At 42.1% G+C, this 25,599-nt stretch overlaps 3 protein-coding genes across 4 annotated transcripts; 1 reads left to right on the forward strand and 2 right to left on the reverse strand.

Annotated features, from left to right (window-relative positions):
- Positions 1-2,001: 2,001 nt before the first annotated feature.
- Positions 2,002-15,284, reverse strand: si:dkey-250d21.1. Of its 2 annotated transcripts, none has more exons than XM_047606643.1 (11): positions 14,794-15,284; positions 11,542-11,662; positions 10,859-10,963; positions 10,724-10,760; positions 8,761-10,547; positions 8,639-8,669; positions 6,606-8,365; positions 6,413-6,461; positions 4,515-6,313; positions 4,361-4,397; positions 2,002-4,167 (listed from the first exon to the last, which is right to left on the reverse strand). In XM_047606643.1, the coding sequence occupies exons 1-11, from the start codon at positions 14,886-14,888 to the stop codon at positions 2,633-2,635; spliced, it is 7,356 nt and encodes a 2,451-aa protein (XP_047462599.1). In that variant the 5' UTR covers positions 14,889-15,284; the 3' UTR covers positions 2,002-2,632. The 2 variants fall into 2 exon arrangements, with proteins under 2 accessions (XP_047462599.1, XP_047462600.1); XM_047606644.1 differs by having other exon boundaries at positions 8,761-10,544; positions 14,794-15,283.
- A 1,225-nt stretch (positions 15,285-16,509) lies between these two features.
- Positions 16,510-21,260, reverse strand: thap12a (THAP domain containing 12a). Its single transcript, XM_047608044.1, has 5 exons — positions 21,072-21,260; positions 20,360-20,477; positions 20,084-20,182; positions 19,287-19,323; positions 16,510-19,162 (listed from the first exon to the last, which is right to left on the reverse strand). The coding sequence occupies exons 1-5, from the start codon at positions 21,155-21,157 to the stop codon at positions 17,346-17,348; spliced, it is 2,157 nt and encodes a 718-aa protein (XP_047464000.1). The 5' UTR covers positions 21,158-21,260; the 3' UTR covers positions 16,510-17,345.
- A 1,268-nt stretch (positions 21,261-22,528) lies between these two features.
- On the forward strand, positions 22,529-25,540 carry si:ch211-266i6.3 (cytoskeleton-associated protein 2). Its single transcript, XM_047606304.1, has 7 exons — positions 22,529-22,752; positions 22,900-22,981; positions 23,108-23,910; positions 24,008-24,377; positions 24,466-24,526; positions 24,636-24,906; positions 25,005-25,540. The coding sequence occupies exons 2-7, from the start codon at positions 22,937-22,939 to the stop codon at positions 25,267-25,269; spliced, it is 1,815 nt and encodes a 604-aa protein (XP_047462260.1). The 5' UTR covers positions 22,529-22,752; positions 22,900-22,936; the 3' UTR covers positions 25,270-25,540.
- The last annotated feature ends 59 nt before the right edge of the window (positions 25,541-25,599 follow it).

The raw sequence follows: 25,599 nt of genomic DNA on the forward strand, positions 1-25,599 counted from the left end.
AGGCAAGAGAGCACCAGGCCATCCTTGTAAATGATTAAGGCCTACTTCTTTGAGGATTACAAAAGCATCTGAAATTCCAAGCAGTGTAACCCTCCGCTCTGGCGTGACCCTGACTGAATCATGTAACGGTTATGAGCGATCGTCAAAATAATTTCTTTTTGTCCTCTTTGTAATCAGATAATCTCTTATACACCTCAGTACCGGGCAAACAGCACTGAGACAATCCTTCACATATTAGTTTAAATCCTACACTTTTACAATGGCACGTAAAAAAAATGAAGTGTTCTTTAAGAGTACAATCAACAAGATGACATCTGAATAACTCAAACCAAAAGCTTATATTAGGAAGAGCTGAATTCTGGTGTGTGCTGCCAGTTTTCCCTGAAAGGGAACCTTGAAATAAAATCCACTTAAGCCCTCTGTCCTCCCCTCCAGAGTGTAGTTAAATCCTGGCTGTGTATGGACATGATTACAGAGTGCCACGGGTCTTACATCAGTGCAGAACCTTGACTTCCAGCAGGAAACCTGGTGCACGGGTCAATTATGGCAATATCTTGTTTTGCTTAGAGATGGAGGATGTGTTCTTCATGCTCAAACACACTGGGATTTAAACTGTAACAACATCCACGTGTACATCCAAAGTGTAAATAAATAAAACGCAGCTTGCAGGAGGTGTATTGCTCCTGGCAGGACGGAGGTATTATGAGATGACGCTGGTGTGCTCCTGGATGGCTACGGGGAGCCCACATCCTACATAGGCCTGTTGGCTCAGCAGCCGAGGGGGGACGCGGTGATGCTCCTTTCACACTGAGCTGAGCACCGACAATCAGGGCTTTGTCAGGGAAGTATCTGCTCTTACAACTCACAGGAAGAACACGCCTCTTTAAACTGTGCACTCAGTATTAAAAGTGTCAACTAACAAAATTCACGTGAACTGAATTTTCTCAGCCATTAAGCACCTTTAGTAATCCAAATTAAATTAATAGGGGGGCATTGTCAGTATCACAAAGCAGTTGTTCAATAAATAAAAATTGAGCATTTGTAGAGATTGATTTTAAATATATATGACATTCAGAATAGCCCTTCTATCATTTAAAAATGACATGAAGTATTGACCTAAGCTCAAATAAACTAAAACAGTGTCTCTCAAATTGCCAGTACAGTAGCTTTATTGAAATTCTTCCCCTCCAGATTGGAATTCATGGCAAATAATTGACAGAAAGGCAGACAATGTCCTATACAGACCTGAATACACCTTTTTTCTCAGAAATTACATATTAACCAAACCACAATGGCAACAATGGAGCTCAAAAGCAATGATTTGCATAATTGGCAAATACCAGTCAACTCGGTCTTTCTCACATACCCAGCCTTGCAGTAGCCTTACATTTTACTCAAGGACAAACAGTAATTGTTTTGAAAAAAAAAAAAAATAAAAAATTACCTGGTATCTCAAGATTTAGTGGTTGTGTGACCTTAATAAACTTCCCTCTACAACCACATCCTTGTTGATCAACAAGCAGATGAAGCAAGATTCAGTGCATCATGACGTGCTATCTGCAGTCATTCACGGTGGCTCATTGCCTTCAGAATTCACATATTTATAGCAGAGAGCATGTCAGAAATGATATATAGCCATAATCAGTGTTTGACAAACTGCCTTTTTTTTTTAACTTCCTCACACTTGACTTCTATAGCTGTTAAGTTTAATTTGCCAACTTGAGAGGCTGTAAATGTAAAATGAAAAAGTCCTACTACCCAATAACTACCATTACCATAAATCCCACCATTAAAAAGTATTCATTCAGAACTAAGGAATTCCATTTTCATATGTCTGTGTGTGTGTATGCACCAGTTTGGAGCATCATTTGTCTGGTTTCTAGTGCTTTCTTTAAATGCAATTTACAGTCTTGCTGCGCCACCTTGTGTTGACTTACAGATATAACTACATACACATCACGACACAGGGTTGAAAAAGTCAAAAATCTCAAAGTCAAAACATCTTTTTGGAGCATTTTATTACTTTTCTGACAAATATATATGAAGGTTTTCCTATTACGGAAACATTCTTTCAAAGATACGTTTACAGCAAAGTCATTCCTGCAAAGAGACAGGAAATATGGGAAATTATCAGAAGATATTTGTGCCCAGGAAAGGTAAGGGTGCAATTTCATAATTAGAATCAATTCATGATAATGATACAAGAGTCAGTCTGGTCATTTTGGATAATGACAAAAATAGAGTCGTTTCAAAAGCCAATGGGACATTTTAAACATCTGTGTTATCATGATAGATGGGGTGAATTACTAGTTTTGCATCAAGGCACACAAGCATTGATAACCGTCATTGGAGCATTGCTATTTGTTTTCCCAAGACATTGGTCCCATTGGGCAGTACAACTGTACAAACTACAGAATAAAAAACCAAACAAAACAAAGCAGGGCTTTGCAGGATAACAACCAAATTAAATCTCAAAGAATTTAGATAATTTATGTACAGAGAAATATTGAGTTCAGAATTTGGGTCCTCAGTAAGGGTTGACTACATTAGTTCTTCAGTATGACAGTGGCATTGCGCTGACTGGCAAACACACCGCTCCAATCTGCTAGCCATTACGGAAGACCTGCAGCTCTTACAGAGGATGTAGCTCAGTGAGGGATCTCTTTTCCTGTTGAGCAAACTCCTGTAAGCTTCTTTTTCCCTGCCTGAAATTGCTCTCCTTCCTTGAAAATGGCAAGATGACCTGAAGTCTGAGGAGAGTCTCAATGTTACTAAAACTTCTAATCTGTGATGTCTTTAGTGTATCAAGCACAGTAGTTGGAAGATAGCCTGCAAGAGGATCCAACCATTTCTCCTTCCACAGCTTCATCTCAGAGTGAAGGGAGGCCTGATCTGGCAAGTCCTCCTTGTACAGGCGGAACACAAGACCACTAAGAATGCTGGTTTCTACTTTGGACATTGCGTAAGGCACAACCTCCAGACACCTCAATGTATCCAATACTTTTTCTGTAAAGAGGTCATCAATTTCTGCTATTGAGTGCTCTACTACTTTCATGCTAACTGATTCTTTGTAAAACTCACTCAACGGCTCTAGAAGCACTGAATGCAACATTTTAACGTGGAGTTTAGAAGCCAGGGCAACAGCCTCCTCAAACCAGGCCTTGTGATGGGAGTCGATGTCGCTCTTCAAGTTACTGAGAGATGCTTTGACATCAGGCAAGTGATTCACAGCAAGCAACATATCTAAAGGTTTGCCCTGGAGAGACTGACTTAGCTTTTTAGTCACACTCAACACGTTCTTCTGCACCACTGTTGATAGAAGGAACTCAAAGTTTCTGATGGAATCAAAGAACTGCAATGCTTGGTGCTGATTTGAAGTACTTCCCTCCCCTTTCAGCTCATTCAAGCAGAGCATGACCGCTTCTAAAATCTCTATCACCACTTCATGCATGTCATGGCTCTTCTCCCAGTTCTTGATAAGCTTGTCCCTTAACTCGTTGCCTTTTCCTTCATCGTGCTGGAACACGTGAATGATCATGTCTTCCAGTTTGTTCTGGCGTTCTACATCCTCTGTGAGCCAGTGTAATAGTTTACCTATGAGGACTGCGCCATCAGCAACTTCTATAGTGGTAGAAGATTTAGCCAACCATACGTTGAGAGACAAAGCAGAGCTGACAGTTCTCACAGCTTGTGGATATTTCTTTGCTATAGCTAAACTGACGACCCTCATCTGTGCTCCAACTTCACCAACACTCAGCAAGGCCTGCCCTCGACAGAACTCCATGTTGAGCCCCCACTTTTCAGATAGGGCAGTTTCAATAGCATCTGCAAGAACAACTGGGTCTTCACTGAAGGGGATGAAAGCCAGTGTTTCCTCACACTGGACATCCTCTTTGTTTAAGTACCTGATGCCCAACGGCACATAGAGCTCACCATCAATTTCAACTGTTTGCTCAGTTATAATTGTGAAGAACTGAGAGTCCCAGAGTTCCTTGAGGATTTGTTCACGTAGTTGAGGCTCATAGAAAGACACAGCTGTTCTCGGTCCTGGAACAACCTGCAGTATGACTTCATTATCTGCTGATATAGACTCTCCATCAGTGGGTTTCTCTGCTACACTGGAGCAGTTCGATTCGGATGGTGCTGATGGTGTTTCTTCAACGCCTCCTGGTTTCAATGAAATAAGTAAATAATAAATTAATATGCCATGCTGGCCTAGATGCACTTTAATCAGGGGTGGCAAATACGCATGCCATTTTAAAAAATTTGCTTGGTCATTATAAAAGTAGCTTGCAAATCCAAAAAAGTATGGGCAACCCTGATTTAAACATTTCGCTTAAGTTGACATAAATGCACTTACTTCTGTCCAACTTCAGTCTTTGTAGACTTCCCATCACCTGAAATACATACACACAGTATCACTTACACACCATAGACTAGACAATAATGCTTATCAACAGACTACAAATACAGTAACTGACAGTGATGATGATGGGCTGATGTATTAAATTTACCTGGGACAGACATGGCCTACTCTCTGGATCCGCTTCCATACACTTCTCAATAACTTCTGGCAGTCTCTGTAGTGTCGTGCAGTGGGAAAGGAGCATCACATGGTCCATTCTGTTGCCTTTGCACACAGTATTTTTGAACAGATCCCTCATTAAATTCAGAGTAGTCTTCATCAGGTCACATTCTATACTGACACTAGGCAGGACAGCAACTAGTCTAAGTAGTAAAGTGACAGTTGGGTGACTCTTCGACTCAGGATGGACTAGGGTTTCCGCGATGGATGAGGGAGGAGCAACATCTTGGTACTTGTCTCTCCACACAGCAGCCCAGGTGTTGATTTCCTGCTCGGCCGCTTCGGGCTCAGGAAGATCTGTAAGGTAGAGGCTGAAAGGCTTGTCTGTACACTCCGACAGTATGGGTTGTGGATTACAGGAGGGCAGCAATGACAGGACCGATAGGGCCTTTAAGTGACTGTCTGAGAAACTGTATTTCATTTCCTCAATAAGACTTTGGAGGAGGGGAATGCTGAGATTTTCTCTGTAATATATCTCGGGAGATTCATAGTTGTTAGCTTCCTCGGAGAAGCACACTTGTTCTGGGGCAACCTTGGTTGCAAGCTGGAAGGCCTGCTCAAACCAAGTGGAGTGCACAGAGCTTACATTTTGTAGCATTTTGTTAAGAGTCTCTATGATCGCTGGGATTTTGTCCACTTCACAGAGAATGTCAGCAGGGTTTCCACAACGGAAGACAGTGCTACAGTTACGAAGAGGAGCACAGGCATTCTTCAAAATCACAAGGGTGACAATGAAATCCATATTTCTCAAAGCGCTAGAGAGAACTTGTGCATGCATTGACTTGGCACCTGTTGCACTAGAGCTAACGGCATCCAGGCAGCTAAGGATTCCCTCGAATGTGTCTGCAAGTATGTCAAAGAAGTCCTCTCTCTTTTTCCATCTTGAGCAGCATGTTTCTGGGATTTCCTCAAGGGCCTCTCTTGGCATGTTCAAAAGTCCATCAACGGCCTGTGCCAACTGTCCCTCTAGACAAGGAGAATCATCAAAGAAGAGCAGCAGATCTTCTGTGATATCCAGCATTTTAGCTACTGATGGACAAGGCACACTTCCCGCCAACCAATGGGCAAGGCCGCAAGACTCACTAGGTGTCACGACACAGAGAGGATAGCTATTGAGGAAATCCAACGACATTTTCTTCAGGCTTTGATAACCTGAGCCCAAGTGCATGAATGCTTGTCCTCGACACTGAGACATTGGTAAGCCCCAATTTTCAGTGAGAATCTTTGCAAGGTTACTTGCTTGTCTATCAACATGACAGTTCTCATCAAATGGTAGGAAACCCATGAGCTCAACTTTTGGGGCAGATTCTCTGACATACCTGACAAAAACAGGTAGGTGGGTCTTGTCTGCAATTTTAACAGGTTTGTCTGTGATGAGTGAGAAGAATGGAGATTCCTGGATTTCCTTCAATATGACCTCTCTGATTCCATTTATGAGGAGGTTAACCATTTCATCATCACTTATAGAAGATGTGTTTTTGCTTTCATTTCCAAACCAGTGGCACATGCTGAGCTCCTGGAGAAAAAGCTCTCGGTCTTCTTCTGGGAGGTCAAAGAGAGTGCAATCTCTTTTCCCCAAAAGTGCAGCCAGTCTGAAAACTGTCATCAGACTTTGTAGATTATCTCCTGAGTGCCCATTCTCATCTGCTGGTTTCACGTCTTGGATCTCCATCTTATCCGGAGAGTGTTCCATTTTGAGATCCTCGGCTTCCTCCTTGAGACCATCAACTAAAGACATAAGGAAGAAAAACAGACCAAAAAAGTTTGGATTATAACATAACTATAGCTGACTATCAGCCTTTATACAACAAATCTGAACAACCATACCTTCCATATTAGTTTCAGAATTCTTGATGAAACTCTTGGATTCCTTGTCCTGCAACAATACAAAGATATACAATAATGACTGTGATGCTCATACATAAAATAACATTACACATGAATGAAAGTATATGAATGAAATATGAAGAACATACAAATGTAGAGTAGTGTATTTTTACGAAAGAATATAAGCACATACCAGACAGATCCCTTCTAAGGCTTGTGGAGTGAACTTCAAACACTGGGTCACCATGCGGTCAAGGTCTCTATTGAAGTCCGTGCCCACCTGCAGCATTGCCAAGCATGGGGACCTGTCTTTGGGATTTGTGTTTCTCAAGTAGTCTTGGAACTTCTTGTGGCGCATCACAACTCCACAATCCTCCAGTGCTGTGCTGGGTAGCACAGACATAATCCTCAGCAGTGTGTTGATGTTCCCAAAGTACTGCATAAGTGGCAGACGCAATGTGTGAAAAATGGAGCTTGGAACAGTCACAGATGCCACTTTGGTCTTCCAAGTTACTCTCCAACAGCACAGTTCTGTGAGGAAGTTGTCTGCATCAGGGAGATCACTGGTGTAGAGAGGAGGCTTTGACTTCAAGCTCTCAAACATGTAACTGACTGTAACCGAGCATGGGACCAGGGAGAGAAAGTTGAGAGCTTCTTTGTGGTCTTCTGAAAAGTGATCTTTCACAGTATTGATTAGGTTGTCTACTAGGGGCACACTTAAGCCATCTTTGTAATAACCAACTGGCTTCATCATGCCATCCCTTGGCAATGAGTTTTCAGGCACTTCAATCTGGACTCGCAGGCTCTGTGCTATAGCACAGGCCTCATCAAACCAGTTCTGGTGAAACACTTTCATGTTTGTTTTTACTCTGTTCAGAGTGGCCACAATCCCACTGATTTGGCAAAGCTGAGAAGCAGCACTGAACTGGTCTTTCTGGATACCTGCACTCAGTTCTCTGGTGAAAGAGGATGCATTCTTCAAGACAACCATGGCAATGATGAAATCAAATTCCATGACCTTGTGGAGAAGCGCTCCTGCTTGTTCAGACACAAAGGCTTTCCATCTCTGTGGGTTGTTCTTGACTTTCTCCAGACATTCAACCAAGGGCTCCAGCATCTGCACAAATACCTCATAAGAATCGTGTTTCTCTTGCCAAAGTGTACAGAACTTCCCTTGTAACTCCTGGACTTTTTCATAGCTCTCTCTCAGACCATAAGCTATTACGTGGTCGAGCTGTTTTTCTAAAGCGACACTGCTACCGAAAAACATCAACACATCTTCAAAGGTATCTAGGGCTCTTTTAACAGCAGGCACTGGGATGGACTTTGACCACCATGTGTTGAAAGAGTAGGATGAGCAGTGTGTGCTTATAGCAAGAGGATGCTTCTCCTGGACTTTACAGGCAAAGGCTTTCAGCTTGTAGGAAACGTCACCAGAGCCCAAGTATGCTTGACCTCTGCAGTTATTCAAATCAAGATGCCATTCCACTGTTACTATTTCCAGAAGACGCTGTACCATGAGATCACAGTCAAGGTCTGCCTCAAGAAATCCCATCAACTCCAGTCTCATGACATCAAAACTGTCCACAAACCTAAGGAAGAGTGGAAGATAATCGTCCTCTCCCAGCTTCACAACACGGTCGATGAACAAGGAAAAGAAAGAACTCCCTACTTCCAAAAGAATTCCCTCCCTCACAGCGTTTTCGCATACTGTGAGAACTTCTTTCATTTCAGACTTGGTCACATATTCAACCTCACCATCCTGAGCAGCACGATGCAGCCGGCTCCGACTGCTGTATGCAGAGGTTACCGCAGCCTGCAAAGCAGATTTAAGAGATTCTCTATCCGTCTCCGCACACTTCATCTCCACAAGCCTATCGGCATCCATCTCTAGGTTTATGAGCTGCAGTTCTTCTTCAGTGTCCTTTTCAGCATGGTTTCCATGGACTGCCACTGTAATGAGATCTCAGTTAAAAACAATGGTAAACACCAAGTTTTGGTCACTGAAGATTATAATATAAAATAGTTATTGCCATGAATGATATAACAACAAAACTTCTTCTTAATGCAGCCATTATTGGGCATGATATTCATCTTTGTGTAAGCAACAGCATTTTCTTTAAAATTCCAATATGCAATTAAACAATATATGTGTTAGGGAAGTGATGTGGATTATGATTAAACAGAACCTTGAATTTGTGATAAATAACTTCCAAATCATCTCACCTTGTGGAGGCTTCTCTTTTTTGTCATCATCCTGTAACACAAACAGCCACACAATCTTGTGATTTCAGGACAAACAGTGATCTACGGGGTTTACATTATTCTGTTTATAAAAGTCTACTCACCATTTGCAGCAGCTTAAGTATGTCTGGATGCTTCTGAACATATGACTCCACCATTTGCTCGACGCTGAAGTGCACATCCTGATTCACATACACATATGCCATGCTGCACTGTCTTTGGTCCACTGGTGTGGCTCTTAGGTAAGAGTGGCACCGCTCCAGTACCATGTGGTATTGGCCATACACATCTGCCTCTGCATTTACGCATGGAACAGTGCCCAACACCCTCAGCAAGCTCTGCACGTTTGGGTAAAAGCCAATATCTGGAATCTTGAGTGTAGCAAACACTGTGGTGGGTAAGATTCTGCGCTTGCTTGCATGCCTCCACTTTACTTCCCAACAACCAAGCTCTTCGTAGAATGTGTCAGGCCGAGCAAGGTTGTTCAAGTTGGCATCTGCCACTTTATCCCGCCGAATGCTGAAATTGTGGTCGGCCATGTACGATGGCACTAGTGAGAGCCATCGGAGAATCCTCACCATCTCTGTGCTGAACACTCTCTTCACCTCTGCAACAAGATACTGCAAGATGGGGCGGCTCAAAGTTTCCCTGTAAAAGTCCTCCAGTGGGGTCTCAGTTGTGTCTTCTTGATGCATCTCTGGTTTACTGACCTCCACTCCGAGCTTTTTTGCACGGCCAACTGCATCTGAAAACCACTTCCTGTGGAATATTGCAAGCTCCTGTTGGTATTTGCTTACCAGCTTTAAGGCATTTGAAATTGTGTACTGCAAGGTACTGCTGATGCTAATTATTCCCCTGAGACTTGAGTTAAGTATGCTCACACAACAGAGGGTGTTCTTCAGAACAACAAGTGTGATGATAAAATTGAAATTCTTCAAAACTGGCTTGAGCTTGGCCATCTGTTCAGCAGTCTCTTCATCTACTTTCGAAATGGTCTCGTTGATGCAGTTCAGGAATGGCTCCAGAATATCTAGCATGGTCTGGAAGGCATCAGTGCCATATTCCCAATTCCCACTGATGGCTGTCTTGATCCTGTCCACTTCCCCTTTCACGTGCCCATACGCCATCTGGATCTTACCTTCTAAGCGTTTGCAAAGCTCTGGTGTTCTCCTGAGTAACAAGGCCACCTCCTCTACAGTGTCTGCAGCCTTTTGGATGGAGGAAACAGGCATGCAGCGAATGATCCATATGTTGAAGGCATATGGGTCACTTGGTGACAGAACTACTTGTGGAAACTCCTGCAGAATCCTGCAGGTAAGATCTCGCATTTTCTGACACATATTCCCTGTAACCAGATAAGTGAGTCCTCTGCAATGTTCCATCCTCAGCCCCCATTTATTTCGCAGCTCAGAGAGGAGCATGTAAAACAAATTTTCTGCATCCATGTCACATGGCAAGAACCCAATGAGGTGCTTTTGTGGAAACCCAGCTACTGTGACAGACCTGATGAACACTGGGATCTGGTCCTTGCCTTCTATGCTCGTCACATCCTGAAGCAGAATGGAGAAGAATCGGGCCTGCCTGAGGCTGTTCTGGATTTCCTCTCGCATTAGGTCTTCACTGAACTGCAGGATTTCTTTTTTGTCAATTTTCTCCAGACATACACGATTGAGAGCCTGACGGCCTCTTGCCCCTCCGATTGACTCATCAGCATTGAGGTTTGCGCCATTGATGCTGAATCCAGTCAGTGCAAGGATTTCCTTAAAATAGACTTTCAGAGTCTCTTTTGCTCTGGAGCTGGCTACATCTTCCGGGGTTAGATTCTCTTTGTGCTGTTCAATGGCTGCACTGTTCTCTCCAGAGGCTTCATTCGTCTCCTCTGTGACTTCTGCTGAGATGAAAAAGAGAATGCTGATTCAAATGTTGAGATGGTATTTTTATTTTTTTTTAAATGTATAGATGAATCAACATTTACAACACGGACCAAAACATATAAACATCAACTAAAGCACAAGTATATTAAATAAAAGGTATTTTTCAAGGATGAATCAGCCCAGTTACTGTTACCTTTTGTTTTCTTCACAACAGTAGCTTCCTCTTCAGACTAGGCAGATGGAAGGGATAATTACAGATTTGCATTTGTAGCGTTTTAAAGTTTGTTGAAAAATAAGTGTCATTTTGAACACTAAATGAGATACTTACAGGATCGCCAGCGCGTTTCCTGTTGAAGGCCGACTGATTGTTGACAGGTGTGAAGTCAAATATTGTTGGAACAGCATCTTCTTTTAAAACACAACTGGAGGCGCTCTGAAAAACATAGAAGGAGTTTTTATACTTCAGTATATAATGTACATATACATATCCCTCAATAATGCAACATTTTTTTTATTTTATTATTATTATTTTTTTTAAATACACACCATGTCCTGCATCAACCTTGTGATTTGTAACTGATGCAGGATACCCCAGCCCTAATATTAAACCAATATAAGGACCATACGTTTTCTTTTGACAATAAACTTGCATACACAGCTTTAATAGTTTACCTGACACTTAGAAAGACTTAGGGTGGTGTTTATATAGCTCATATTGGGTCTGTTTGAGTTCATCTAAAATAAATATTAACATCTCCATATGAAACACTATGAGCTTCAAAGATGAAGAATTACTATCTGGCTGTTGTACAAAATTAAATTCAACAGGTGAAGTGTACCAAACAAACAGGTAATACAGGACATCTAGGCAAAGGTTCAAACAGTGCAACAAGTGGCCTTTGTTACTTGAAGTTAGAAAAGCGGCTGTGCTAAAATAATGACATAATGCAAAATGACACTTCATGCTATTATTACCTGCATTGTATTCGGTATCATAGATTCGTTTCTTACCTCGTGAGAGATCATAGAGGACTCAAAGTGCTTTGCACAAAGTCGGTACAGTTTATGCAACTGTTCAGGAGGTTCTGATGCCAGATCTTGACGACGACAGTTGCTCAGCCATTGTTTGCAGCTGAAACACAGAAAAAAAGCATCAATGTTTGGTTTCACAAGTGAAAACATGGTGGTTAAAACAGCTAAAACACCAAATGCTGACTCAACTAACAGCCATTAAAGTTCATTTAATGTTTTTACAGTGTTCATTGTAAATAGACATGCATCGATCTGCATCTGGAGATCAAGATCATTTAAAATGATGTGATCAGATTTAGAAAGTAGCCCATCCTGATCCGGAAACCAAAACCATAGTGACTCAACCAGTCAGCTGACTGGAAGAGTTTTACAGAACTAAAAAGAAATTTCTGCTATGTAGATTTAGAATGCAGGTCTGGTTTTACAAAGCAGAACAGGGATTTTTTTTTTATTTGAGGTTTCAGTGTGAATGTCTAAGTCAAACTATGCACCGCTATTTATAAAAAATATTTAGTCTGGTATTTCTTTGTAAGAGAAAATACATTTTTAATTTCATTACTGTTATTTAGTTTGCACAACAAAAGAAGGCTCTAATGTTGCCAAATAAAACATAAATCTTGCGCATATAGGCTTGCCATATATTGATTGTGAAATTTATGAAATTATTGTATAGGTGCATTTATACACAATCTGGGACAATATACAGAGAAACTCCTTTATGAAACACCAGGAGGAATAAATACTCTCAATAAGAAATCTAATGAGGATTCGAATCAGCTCATACTTAATATTAAACGATTGGGGAAATGAAGCCAATAAATCTTGTGCAGCTAGAGTATGTCCAACCAATCAATGGAAAAGAGTATACAATATCATGATAAAAAGAGTGTACACCAATCTGCCACAACATTAAAACCACTGAGAGGAGAAGTAAACAATATGGAGGGCGTTTATATGCACATCTTAATCAAGCTATGCTCAAAATTCGACTTTCTGAATGCAGTCCATGTCCCAGTTTACATGCAACGAGAATAACTGACAGGAACGCATCCTCCTCCTCCAAACTAGGTGGCGGTATGTGTCTTTTCAGCAGTTTACTACAGTTGGCCTTTTACATCATATAATAAACAACTGGTGTCATTCATGTGGCAGACTGGCATTTCAAACAACAAGATGGATAATTGTACAGCTTTTTAATCTTGTACATAATGTGCGCGCTACTTATGGTGCAGATTAGATGCGCGCTATCCCTCAGGTGGTTCTTCTACCCCCTCTGTTTACCTTCTTCTTCTGCGACTGGCTTTCTTGGATGTTTTTGTTCTGGGTTCATACAACTGCACTGCTTTTGTGGAGCATGTGCACACGCGTTGAGTAATTAAACTGTGTACACATGCCGGAGAAAAAAACAATTTCCAATCGCATTATCTGGGTGTCTTAGTTGGATAAGGAGAACTCCAATTTTAGTCCGATTTAGCATACAGTTTTAACATGTGGTTATGTTGTCCAGTTAAAGTTGGATTAATTCAACAATTTCGTTTTTTTCCTTCATGTGGATGTAAACGTACTGATTGATGATCTTGTGACAATATAATGTTCTGCTGGGAGACTTTTGGACCTGGCATTCGTGTGGATGTTACTTAGACATGTACCACCCACCTAGACCAGACCAGACCAGACCAGACCAGACACCCCCACCCCATAGCAATGACACTCCTTGATGGCAGCAGCCATCCCGAATAGGATGCAGCCTGACACACACACACACACACACACACACACACACACACACACACACACACACACACACAAATGGTTTAGGAACAACTCAAAAAAACATGAAAAACAGCACAAGATGAGATGTTGACATAGACTCCAAATTCACTTAGATCCTAAACTGATCAAGTATCTGTGTGATGATCCAAAGGACCCCTCCCCTCAACCCAGAGAACCTAAAGGCCCCCACTAACAACATCCTGTTACCAGACACCACAGAACACCCTCAGAAGGCCCAAGTTCATTCTCTGATGAGTCACAACTGTTTTGGAGGCACAAAGGAGACCTAGACAATATTACAGTTGTGGTCACAATGTTATGCCTGATCGGTGAAAGGTCTGCAGACACCCTGATGTTCCACTGGTCCAAACGTTACAGGTAGTTGCAAAACATACTGAACACACACACAGCTCTGTCTCTGAGAGACCTTTTTTGTTTACTGCACATCCATGGTGTTGTGATGCTAAAAGGAGTCTGGTCTAAGACAAATGCAAGGATGTGGCGCACCCACTGATACCCTCTGCAACACAGTACTACCTCAGGAGTGGCGATATAGAAATAAGGCAAGAACAAAGTTGCAAAGGATTTCTGACCAATGCTTTTGACATTTTACACAATTGTCGCACTGAGTCGCATCTCTTTTTTTCTTTTTTTTTTTCTCTAAATCTCCTCCTCTCTCTGTGATGCTTACTGGCGCACAGACGGGATGTATTTGCCCACAATCAAATCAGAATTACTTCCTCAAACGCAAACACACCACCACATGGTTGCCAGTTTAACGTAGGCACACAAGCAGGTATGAGTACAGTTACAGCCCCTGCAATAATCCCACTAAACCCGCGTTTAAAGCAAAAAACGCCCTCGTAAAGATTATTATCAGTCAGGGCAAATGAAAGTGTCAGACTGCTGATAATTCATATCAGTGGCCCCCTGTTAAAACGGCGCAACTTAAATATCACGATGAAATGATGCAGTTCACAATGAGCTGCACTGCAGAATGACTAACTATAAAAAGAAATGGCCACATTGAGGCCAAACAGCAGTAAAACGAGATGTTTTCACTGAGCTAACGCCGGTCCTCCAGCTACCACGGTGCTGGGACGGTAGGTGTCGCGTACGGATGGCGATTTAAATTACAGCACTATAAAAAAAGTTTTTTAACTCTGCTTTATTTCAGCGTGTGGAATGGCTCGACGCGTAGCTACACAAACAGGGCCAATATCACACACCAGCGTCCGTCTCCGAGCCCGGTAGGGCGAAGCGAGTTTATTTCACACGGACTTTTCTTTCAACACTAACGCAGTAAGTCTGCGCCATTTTCCACAGAGTTGTGTCACTATTAGCTAACATGACGGTGAGCTAGCGCCAGCGCTAACACCGTGGCGCTAACGTGTTCGTTTTGCGTGCTCAGCGGCTCGTTCGCAGCACGCGTCTCAATGAAATGAGCACGGGTCTTACCGCTGCGGGTCCAAAGGGAAGCTGAAAAGCGGAGTGGTGTTTTCGGACTCCGGCTGCTGGTAGTCACAATTCGCCGCGGCGCAGCAGTCAGTCATTTTGGATCCGCAGTGTAGCTAGCGAAGCAAGTTAGCTAGCTTAGCTAGCGCTGGTTGCAAGCCTACTGTGAGCAAACCTGCAGGAGAATCTACAGAGTCATGCTTTGAACAGAACTTGCAACCGGCACAGCGGAGTTTCAATGTTACCCTCGCGTAATGACTCTCTGGCGACCTACGAACCCACTATTTCCATTCTTTAAAAAGTTGATGCTGCGTGCTGAGCTAAGAGTCGCCGAAAGCGTGTTATCCCATCAACCAGGAACTAGACCGTGCAGTGCGTGAGGTTGATCAGCAGAGGGCAGGATGTCCCCGCCGGGCCTGGACAAAGAGGTTCACGGTCAAGATGACGCCCATCCTTTATACCAGGAATGTCGAACTCGGTTTAGTTCGGCGGCCATATGCAGCCCAATTTGATTACAAGCTACAAGTAACGACAACTCCAGATTTTCCCCCCATTACTTTTAGTGCAAAGAAGATCAAGTACATTAGGAGAATGTTTACATTTGATAAACTATCCTTCAAAAAAGTTTAATTTCTTAAGAAAAATAAAGTGCAATTTGGGCTCATCACCTGTGCTGTGTGTTCTTGGTCTCAGTGTTGTCTTCTGTCCACTTCTCTGACTACAACAGTGAACAAATCAGGGACAACAGTGAAAAATTGCAGCCTGCTCTGTAAGTTTCACATTTGAAAAATTCATGCTGAGGGCCAGATTAGACCATCTTTTGATCCAGCCATATGTTTGACACCTGTGCTTACAACAATAAAATAATACACTGTCTGCTTTCGTGAAGCAGGGAATGGCATCTTTTTGTTGCTGATTTTTTTCCACTGCTACAATAGCGAAAAAGTCTCAATCTTGGAATACTGATATTTCCGTGGGCTGTAGCAAACATCCCTTTTGAACAAGCAGCATCACTTCCTTTCCATTCAAGATGTGATTCCTTAAAATATAACATACATTACAACAAGTTTTGTTAAAAATGTCCATGTGCTTATGTCCTACCAGGTATTACAGATGCATTAATCAGAAGTGCAGTACTTCTCTTGTTTTGATTCCATACTCTCTGATTTGGATTTGCAGCTCCATTTCCTTACCACTGTAGGACAGATTTGGTTCATTTCAGCGGTCTTCGCTGTACAAAAATTCTGCCGTAAAGGTCCCTTAAAGAATTGAAATCTTCCTGATCCGACAGGCTTTCTTTGTCATGGGTTTCCAAATACATTATCACATTTCATTTTGTGTCTGTTAAATTATGGCTACTATGTGTCTTGGCAGAAAATAACACTGACTGGGACCATAGACTTTATACACAGCCTGGAATCTACAATATAGAAATGGAAAGTTTTGTAATTAAAGATGTTATTTCCAAATATAATTTCCTTATCTAGAAACACATCCTCAGTATTTTTGTTTGTATTGATATTTTCAGGAGATGAAATGTGTTCTTTAAATACATGGTTGATCAGTGAAAAACATGCAGAACACTGCAATGCTATCTTGCTCAGGCTGTGGAATAAGGACCACCCAATGATGCACAGCAGACATCTTTGTTTCTTTTAATCTAATTGCTGCTTTCTCCTGCTGTGCCTGGCCTAATTAAAGAAAGAAATCACCATCTGAATCATTTTATGGTTTTATTGTCCAAAACAAATAAAATACATCCAAATTACAGAAACTCATTTATAAAAATTCAGGGCAGTCAACATGCACTGTGTGATTTGAGGAGGAACAACAACATATGATAACATCTCCCATTTAAGCACAAGTTACAAAATAAATTCACTTGAAAGATTTATTTATTTATTTTGGAGAAAAGAATGAATGGTGGAGAAGGGGAGCACGTGAACAACTCTGGTGCTCGTCTCCAAACATATCAGATTACACATTAACACCAAACACTACAGCAGAAATGCGAGTCTCCAGGAAGACGGTGACTCAGCTCTTCATTCAAGTATACGTTCCATTCATAAAAATAATCCGCAAATTGCAAGATAGTGGAAGATACTATCAGGGGCGGAGCTACCAGCCACAAGCAAAAGAAAAAATCTGTAACTGTGAAACCAATGCTAGATGCTGCCATAACCGCATCACTTCTGGATAAGCCTTTGTTCAAAACAGTGTCAAGAAAAGCATAAAATACTCACAAATGTAGAATAAGGACCATAAAGTGTAGATCCTATACATTTATTGATACAGGCAGACACAGATTTGATCCCTTTGAGTGCTTATTAAATGCCCACTAGCTACATAAAAAGTGTAAACTGAACAGTTTGGAACAGTAGAAGATAGCAAAACTGCAAAACTAAGCTCTCAGGGTGTTGAGGGGGTTATAGCATAGTAGCAACGCCAGGACTAAAGTGTGTCCCACTTCTTTTTTTCTACATTTTATCACATGAAAACAAATCAGTCTAGAAAAGATGCTGCTTTAATCTGAGGTCTAGAGGCTCAACAACTGACTAGGACACCTCCATCCCGTCAGGGTATGTCTTCATGTAGCTCTCGACCATTGCATCAAGATCAAACTCAACATCGTAGTTCATATTCAAAAGGGCGAGGCTTTTTGATTTGAATCGGTCAGGCACATTGTTCATGTACATCCTGAAGCGCTTATGTGCCACACTGGAGCTGTCCTCCAGGGCCAGGGTGGGGAGGATGCTCATCAGCCTGAGGACCGCGAGCATGTTTGGGAAGAACTTCACGTCGGCCAGCTGCAGTGTCTCGCGGAGGCTGGAGGGAAAACTCTCTCCTTTGCCCTTTTTGCTCCATTTAACCCACCAACAGTGCAGCTCGGCGGACAGCGTTGCTGCATTAGGGATGTCATCATTAAATACCTGCACGCTCTCTTCTTCGGGTTCTGTGGACTTCTGCTGCTCTATGACGGCGGGAACCAGTGTCAGGCATCTCAAAATCTTCAGGTGGTCCTCAGAGAAGAGCTCATTCATTTCTCTGATGATGTGGTTCACCACAGGAACAGAAAGGTGCTCCTTGTAGTAACTCTCTGGTCGAATGGCTCCAGATTCTGCCTGAACCTTCCTCAGGAACGGCCGAGGAACTTTGATTGGGATATCCATGCTGGCGGCCAGATTAACTGCCTCGTCGTTCCAGAACTCATGATACACATCGATGTTGTCAGACACTTCCTTCAGGGACTGCAAGACAGCTTTGAAGCTCATTGCAGCGAAATGCACATCTGCTGCACTCCCTTGTATATTTATGCCAAAGGCTTGAGTAAGTGTCATAGTATTTTTAAGCACAACCAACGCCATGATGAACTCAAAATCAGTTAGCGCCTTTGAAATCTCCAAGGCGTCATGTGTGACCTGATCGTTCCACCTCATGTCTTCGTTGTCATGCATGCTGTCCACACAGAGGAGCAGTGCCTCCAGAATTTCCAACGCCACCTCAAATGCATCATGTCTTCTGGTCCAGCTGGTTCGACAGATCTCCTTCAGCTCATTGGCTCTCTCCTCTTTGTCTGGGAAGTATATTGAAATGGCGTGCTCCAACTCTAGCTGCACTAGAGGGGACTGACTGAAGAATGTCTCAATCTTCTTAAAGGTGGACATGACGAGCTGAACACCCGACAAAGCCATACCACTGGCCAGTGACACATTCAAGGTATGAGTAGATCTCAGCGAAAGCACTGCCTTTGGATACTTCTCAACCAGTTTGGCAGAAAATGCTTTTATTTGACTTAAGTGTGTCCCAGAGCAGGAGTGGGCTTGACCTCTACACTGTTCCAGAGTCAAACCCCATTTGTCCGTCATTTCAGTTAGCAGTCTCTCTGCCAGGGCTTCTCCATCTCCTTCAAAGTTCAAAAATCCTACAAACTTTTCCTGCTGGCAGTTGGACTGGTCCACATAACGAAGACATACGGGGAGGTACCATTCCCCAGAGAACTTCACAGGGTTATCAGTGAGTAAAGAATAAAAGCCGTTCTCTTTCACTTCGTCCACCAGCCGACTGCGGATGTACTTCTCGCACACATCAATGAGCTGATTGAGCTGTTCTAAAGTGCAGCACTCCTTATTCACATCATGCCTCTTTTTTAGGACCTCATCTCCACACGCTATGCGATAATCTAGCAAAGCTTGAATGTTGCTCGAACTAAGGTCCCCCTCTTTATTATCAGTGGGCCCTGTAGGAGGAATGCTTTGCTCTCCCAACAGTAGGAGGACTTCAAGTAATGACCTGACATACTCCTTGTACTCGTCTTCCTCTGGTACTGTCTGGGCATCTTTTTTAGCTGTCTCAGCTTGAGATTTTTTGGTTTCTGTAAGGCAAACAGACATGCAAGACAGAAAGTCAGTGAAGCATTCACCTCGTCACACACATGACTGCGGTGTTCTTTTTTTCACTGACAAATAATAATAATGTGTGTTGGTATTACTACTTACTTTTCCTCCCCTTACTCTCCGTTTCATTTTCTTTGCTCTGCAAAAATAAACAGATACATTTAAAATTACTACACCAAAATAACAAAATTATCACACAGGTTTTAATGCATTATAATCTATCTAGACCCACGCCCAGTGCACATAATTGAAAACAAATGCATGCTAAAACAAGTGTCCCATACTAAAATCGCCTTTATGACTGTTTTAAGTTTATGTCGAAACAGCGTCAGAAAGGTGGTGATTCAACTGCTGTGGACTGAACTGAACACTAAAGTGTTTCTGGTATTTAGCCTAGCCCACTGATTATAATGGGATTGTCAAAATCGGTATAACACAATACAATTCAGTAGCACTACAAACAGCTTCCAGAATGTCTCTGGTAACACTCCATTTGGATTTCAATATAAGGCACGATATGGGGCCCGGGACATCTTTGCTGGAGAATAATCCACCAGAAAAACTTTGTGTGCGGGGAAGTTCGTCTGACTTCCGAACTAGTGATTTTATACATCGCATTCACAAAAGATAAAAAAAGAAACCTCAACTCAGAATTATGAGATACTACCTCATGATTATTACAACACATAAGCATATGATTGAGGTCTTGTAACTGAGGAAAAAGGCAAGGCTGTTGGAGAATCCAGGGCCAACATGGCACTACCTGATGCAGTACTCTGTCCTACTGTATATGGGCCGTTTGTGTAATAAATCTGAATATATCAGCATATTTTCTTGTGCGGAAAAGGGTGAAGCGCTTAATATTAAAAATGTACTCGAATTCGATATCTTTTACCCACCGTGTCTTGACTGCGTTTCATCTGTTTGTTTTGAGGTTGGCTTGGCACATCAAAGATTGTGGGTATGGCACCATCCTTCAGCACTACAGTCTGAGAAACCTGTAACCAAAGCACGTATGATGATCCAATACATAATAGAACTAAGGCTATATATTGTGCTGTGTATAGCCACAACATTTAGACTTAGGTTAAAAACGGCATCACATATAATATAAAGACTGAAAATTCCTGGGGTCACTTTGTCCTTTGACATTTTTGTACAAATTCACCACTTACATTATCAATCAAAGATGATTCAAAATGCTTTCCACAGAGTCTGTAGTATCTGTACAGCTGGGTTGGTGATTTCTCTATAAGATCTGGCCTCTGGCAGTTTTCAACCCATTTCTTGGACCTTGAAAGAAAAAACAAACCGGAGTTTAGAGGTCAACTTAAAATCAGCTTTAGCATACTCCATGAAAATGCAAAACGATCAAAAGCATGCTAAATAAATTATACTCTGAAATAACTGGCTCACTGACACACACCCCCACTAGTGTAGTGCCACATTATCTCTTTACAACAAAATAGCATGATGGAACAAAAGAACAACATATCTATTCAGATGGATGGACTTTATGATTCACAAAACAGATACACTGACATATTTCAAAAGCTGAGAATAATATAGTCAAGGTGATGGATTTGTCTTGTTTAGGAAAAAGGAAGCAATTCGACGTTGGCCATTTATATTATTGAAACTACTATTCTTTTTCAGTGTAGTTAAGTTAGATGACAGGTTTGCAGCATTGACTTGACTAAAATATTGACACGAGCGACGCAACGTTTATTCGTGACCGGAAGTTGATTGCTAAACCAAACATATTAACGCCACAGGGAGCTGTGAAACATGCAAGCCTCGTCCTATCTGCACCTGTAACTTGATAACGAACCCTGTCACTTGCTGGCTACAGTTTCTTGATTTCTTTAGCATGCTAGCATTAGTTACCTTTCTGGATCACACGGAAACCGGAAAAGAGGCTGAGGGTCAGATTTTCCACCGGGACAACCCGGCACAGCACAGTGATTTTGCATTTTAGTTCTTGCTTTTAAATCATAGACCAGGTTTCTGCAGCGAAATCTTTAGGAGATAGCAGAGGAAACTACTAACGCTAGCTGCACAGGTACAGAACAACAAAATAACTTCCGACTGGTACTTTCAAAACAAAATACATTTACATACGTGCATCAAAACACATTGTTGAGAAATTGAAAATTGTTGTTAAAAAAGAACTTGCTTATGTCAAAACTATCCAATTACATTTTTTGAACGATCAATTTTATACCACTTATATATAATATATATATATATATTCGTAGACAAATATTGTCCAAAATATAATTTGGAGGTACTTATCCTTATCCTTATGTTTCACTGTACTTTTTGATACCAGTATGTGCAACCTTATCAAAAATCGTTGATGACTGAATCAGTGTTTATCCTGTTGTCACCAATCTGTCGTTAAGAGTTCCACTAGAAAGTTACCAAAATCATAAGCAAAGATGATTAATAAAAGTTGTTAATTATTCAGGGAAGCCTTGAACCGACTGGAAACTAAGTTTACTAGTCTCCGTCAACAATAAACTGCAACTTTGCACAATGTCTCACGTATTGGCAAGTATTACCCAGTCTGATTATTATTAAACATGCTTAAATTGCGTTTGTAATAACATTCTTTAATAATTTTGGAATTAGGATGTTTATTGTACTTTGACTCACGCCACATAATTATGACTGGTAATTTTATTTTGAAGGTAAAATTGCTTCTCGTCAGGCGTCCTTCAAATGAGCGCGCCTTTCGTTTGTCACCCATAATCCTCAGCGGTCTTTTCAAAGTCCTTTGAAAACATGTTGGGGCATATGCAGAATATGATGTAATGTTTTTTTTTCGTCGCGTTGATATTTCAAAATAGATTCACTTAATAATTGAGTGTCATATTTATTTTAATGCATTTGCTTTTATCCACTTATGTCTAACCTATAGACGCCGTATTAGATACCTTACTAATAACATACTGGTAAATTTCACCTTTGCAGCAGCAATGAACAGGCAGTCAGCATACCACACATATACAAAAAAAAAAACTAAAATAAGCAATAAAAATAAAATAGGAAGACAAACAAACATAAAAACTATATATACGTTGGTTATAAGAATACAATTAATTGAATGTTAAGCATGACCAGTTTATTCAGTCTGTTGGTGTCAGTGGCTTGTACAGTATAGCCACGTGTTGCTAATATACCATGTCTCCCGACAAACCACTGGGAGTGACCGCTGCTTCACTTGCACAACGCGCTTCTTTCAAAACGCATTGGGCGTGTAGCTGTCAGCATGAACCGGTATTAGAGGAATTCTATTTGCGTTCAAACATTCAAACAGAAGGAGTGAAAAGTGCGATGAGAGAATAAAAAAGGCAGTCTTCTTCAACTCTCGCTCTGAATTGGGAGACATCCTATTGGTCACTACTTCTCGCGACACTTGCGGGACCAATAGAAGTGCAGCAGCGCCAAGTCAAACCGACTCATTTTCCTCAAAAAAACACACAACCTTTTCTTTTTTTTACTCCGGTGCTGTGGGCGATTGAAGAGGTTTCTCTGTTACCATTGCAAGCTAAACCACAACAAGGTAAGTCACGATTTATTGGTGACGTTACTTTAACACAATGTGGGTAGAACGGAATGACGGCTTGTCTAACGTATGTGTATCTACACATGTTGCAATAGTTGTTCACTTGACTCGTTGTTTTGTATTTGTTTCCCGTTAACCTTCCAGAAATCTCCACTGCGTTGACTGATTTCCGAGCTACACAATGGACAGTGTTGCAGTTTCAAGGCGAAACCACACCAATAAAAAAGTAAGTTAACGTTTGTCAACATCAAATGGAATATATGTTTTGATGTGCTAAATGCACGGTTACATTTAGAGAGTCTTCAGCTCAGGTTCATCCTACCTCATAGTCAAACTGTTTTAACATTAACAGGGAAACAAGGAAAACACCCAGCCTCCTCATGGAACCAAGTCCTTTATCAAAGGACAGAAGACGACTGTTGTCCCCTTCCAACTGAAAGGCAACAAGAAAGAGGAGACCCTGCCAAAAAATGATCTCAAAGCCAAACCGAAGCAACAGGCTGACACAAGGTCAACATCTGCCGTGGCTCTGAAAAACATAAAACCTCTGCAGCGGCAAGGGAGGGCAGCTGCTGCTGGTGTTAAACAAAAACAAACGCACACACAGGCCTTCCTCTCAGAACAGGCTGTGAGGCACGCTAAAATAGCTGCAGAGGCTCCAAAGCCGCCAGTTGCGGTGTCCTCGCTGAAGGCTGCTCCCGGTATGTACAAAGGCAAGATTATCCAGTCAAAGATCGGCTCTATTTGGAAGTCCAGTAGCAGTTTGTGTTCAGCGGATCTCAAACCGTCAGCGCCCAAAACAGAAAAGCAAGCTGGAAATGTGGCAAAACCAAGGTCCAAATCAGTTACTGACATGCCTGGGCATAGCACACAGAGGCCGGTGGCGGCGAGGTCCAAGTCAGTTGTTGATAGATCTGCTCCGGTGTCCAAGCCCCCGACCACCAGCCGCCCTCCTGCTAGATACTGCCCTCCCACGAGAACTGTCCCAGCAACACTAACAGGCACCAGGAACGCTACTGTAGCTCCCACTAAGGTACGTGGGACCCTGAACTCCAAGCCAAAGGTTCCAGTGACGGACAAGAAGGTCAACAAGCCTCCTGCCTCAAGCACCCTGAGTCAGTACAGATTCAACGTGGAGACCGCAGAGGAGAGAAGGTAACGTTTATCTGACATACACTTTAGACGTGCAAAGTTCGCCTTGGTGTCACTGTACATCAGAAATTTTCAAAAATGTTTCCTGTTCCCTCTGCAGGGCAAAATTGGCAGAGTGGATGGCTTCCAAGGGCAAGACTTTCAAACGACCCGCCATGGCAGCGGCAGCAGCCCCCGCAAAAACCAAAGCTGGTGCAAAACCTGCAGCTGATGTCAAGCCTCAGTCTGAGCCTGAGCCTCAAGCTGAGCCTGAGCCTGAGCCTCAGACTGAGGTTCAGCTTGCTGCACACTGCCAACCTGAAGCCGGTCTGGAAGGACACGAGCTGGACTCGGCCGCTCAGTGTGCAGATATGAAGGAGGCAGAGCCGCCTGCGCATGGCCAAACTCCAGTGATCATGAACACCACCCTGGACCTGCTTGAAAACTCTGATGCAGATCTGTCCTTTGAGCCACAAGAGAAAGTGGATGATGTAAGGAGATGGGCTGGGTTCCTGTTGTGTTTTGTGCTAAAATATTAATCTACGCAATGATATACCATTTTCTTCTTTCTTTTGACAGATTGTTGTGAACCTGTGTGAGGCGTTGGAGGCCATGTCGACATTATCTGAATGCAGAGATGGTAAGTTACTGCACCTGTCCACTGTTTTTTGAGTATTTAATATTATTAGGTCTTAAAATATAGTAACTATACCATTGCTCCTGTTCACACAACTTTTTGTCTCCATAAGAACTCGCACAGGTGACAGATGAGTGTAATGACGTTGAAATGGAGGGCAGTAAAGCATGTGAAAAGGAGGAGCTGAATAATGAAGTTCCTGAGGAGGTTGTTGAGGAGCCAAAGACTGAGGAAGTGAAGGATGAAGCAGAGTGGGGTGATGACCAGAAAGTGGAGCCTGAGGAAGAAGAAAGTGACGATGAATGTGTGATGGAGACGACGCCACAGATAAAAGATGCCTCAGTGATCAAATACAGTGTGAAGACCACTCCATACCTGCAAAGGTGAGGACATCAGCTCTCAGTCATTCTTGATTTAATTATTAACCACTGAGTATCTAGAATTTCTCATGATTTTTTTTTTCTTGAAATGTCATGTGCAGTGTAAAAAAAACAATCGAAGGTGAGGTCTGCGCAAGTGGATCCAGAAGAAAGAGCAACATCAAAGATCTCAAGTTTCTGACGCCAGTGCGCCGCTCCTGCCGCATCCAGCGCAAGTCGTCCTGCCTGCCGACCATGCTCACCGACCACGATCCCTGTGTGTCGTCGCTGGCCGAGCTGGTTACACTGGACGATGATCCCAACGCTTACATCTACAGAAAAAACACGGCACTTCTGGAGGATCTGCCTGACAAACCCAGGCTGTGAGGACTGCTGTATATTTGTGATGTTGTACAAAAAAAAAAAGTTAACCTTTCATTGATCTCCAGTGGGGAACCCATTCATGTCTTTGATGCAAATATAAGACTAAAGCTAATGGACACTTTATACTGCTACAATATTTAACTAATGTGACTGCATGTGTGCAGTTGGCTGTTATCTGACCTGTGTTTTCTGTAACTGTTTCATTTAACTTGTTTTAATATAAAGCTGACCTGTATTGTCACATGCACTAAATAAAAGGCTGCGTTATCTTAAAGCAATTCTTAAATGGATATTATTTATGTTATATATATATTTTCATTCATTCATATTCAT

This window comes from Mugil cephalus, chromosome 15 (assembly GCF_022458985.1).
Source record: "Mugil cephalus isolate CIBA_MC_2020 chromosome 15, CIBA_Mcephalus_1.1, whole genome shotgun sequence".
In the NCBI taxonomy this organism is placed as follows: domain Eukaryota; kingdom Metazoa; phylum Chordata; class Actinopteri; order Mugiliformes; family Mugilidae; genus Mugil; species Mugil cephalus.

Coding starts and splice junctions, on each gene's coding strand:
- si:dkey-250d21.1 (XM_047606643.1), bottom strand. CDS start 14,888: ATGACTGACTGCTGCGCCGCGGCGAATTGTGACTACCAGCAGCCGGAG. Junction 8,670..8,760: donor TACTTAAGCTGCTGCAAATG/GTGAGTAGACTT, acceptor TTTGTGTTACAG/GATGATGACAAAAAAGAGAA. Junction 6,314..6,412: donor TTCTGAAACTAATATGGAAG/GTATGGTTGTTC, acceptor TTATGTCTTTAG/TTGATGGTCTCAAGGAGGAA.
- thap12a (XM_047608044.1), bottom strand. CDS start 21,157: ATGCAAAATCACTGTGCTGTGCCGGGTTGTCCCGGTGGAAAATCTGAC. Junction 20,478..21,071: donor TTTCCGTGTGATCCAGAAAG/GTAACTAATGCT, acceptor TTTTCTTTCAAG/GTCCAAGAAATGGGTTGAAA. Junction 19,163..19,286: donor GGAGAGTAAGGGGAGGAAAA/GTAAGTAGTAAT, acceptor TTTGCCTTACAG/AAACCAAAAAATCTCAAGCT.
- si:ch211-266i6.3 (XM_047606304.1), top strand. CDS start 22,937: ATGGACAGTGTTGCAGTTTCAAGGCGAAACCACACCAATAAAAAA. Junction 24,378..24,465: donor CACAAGAGAAAGTGGATGAT/GTAAGGAGATGG, acceptor TTCTTTTGACAG/ATTGTTGTGAACCTGTGTGA. Junction 24,907..25,004: donor ACCACTCCATACCTGCAAAG/GTGAGGACATCA, acceptor TGTCATGTGCAG/TGTAAAAAAAACAATCGAAG.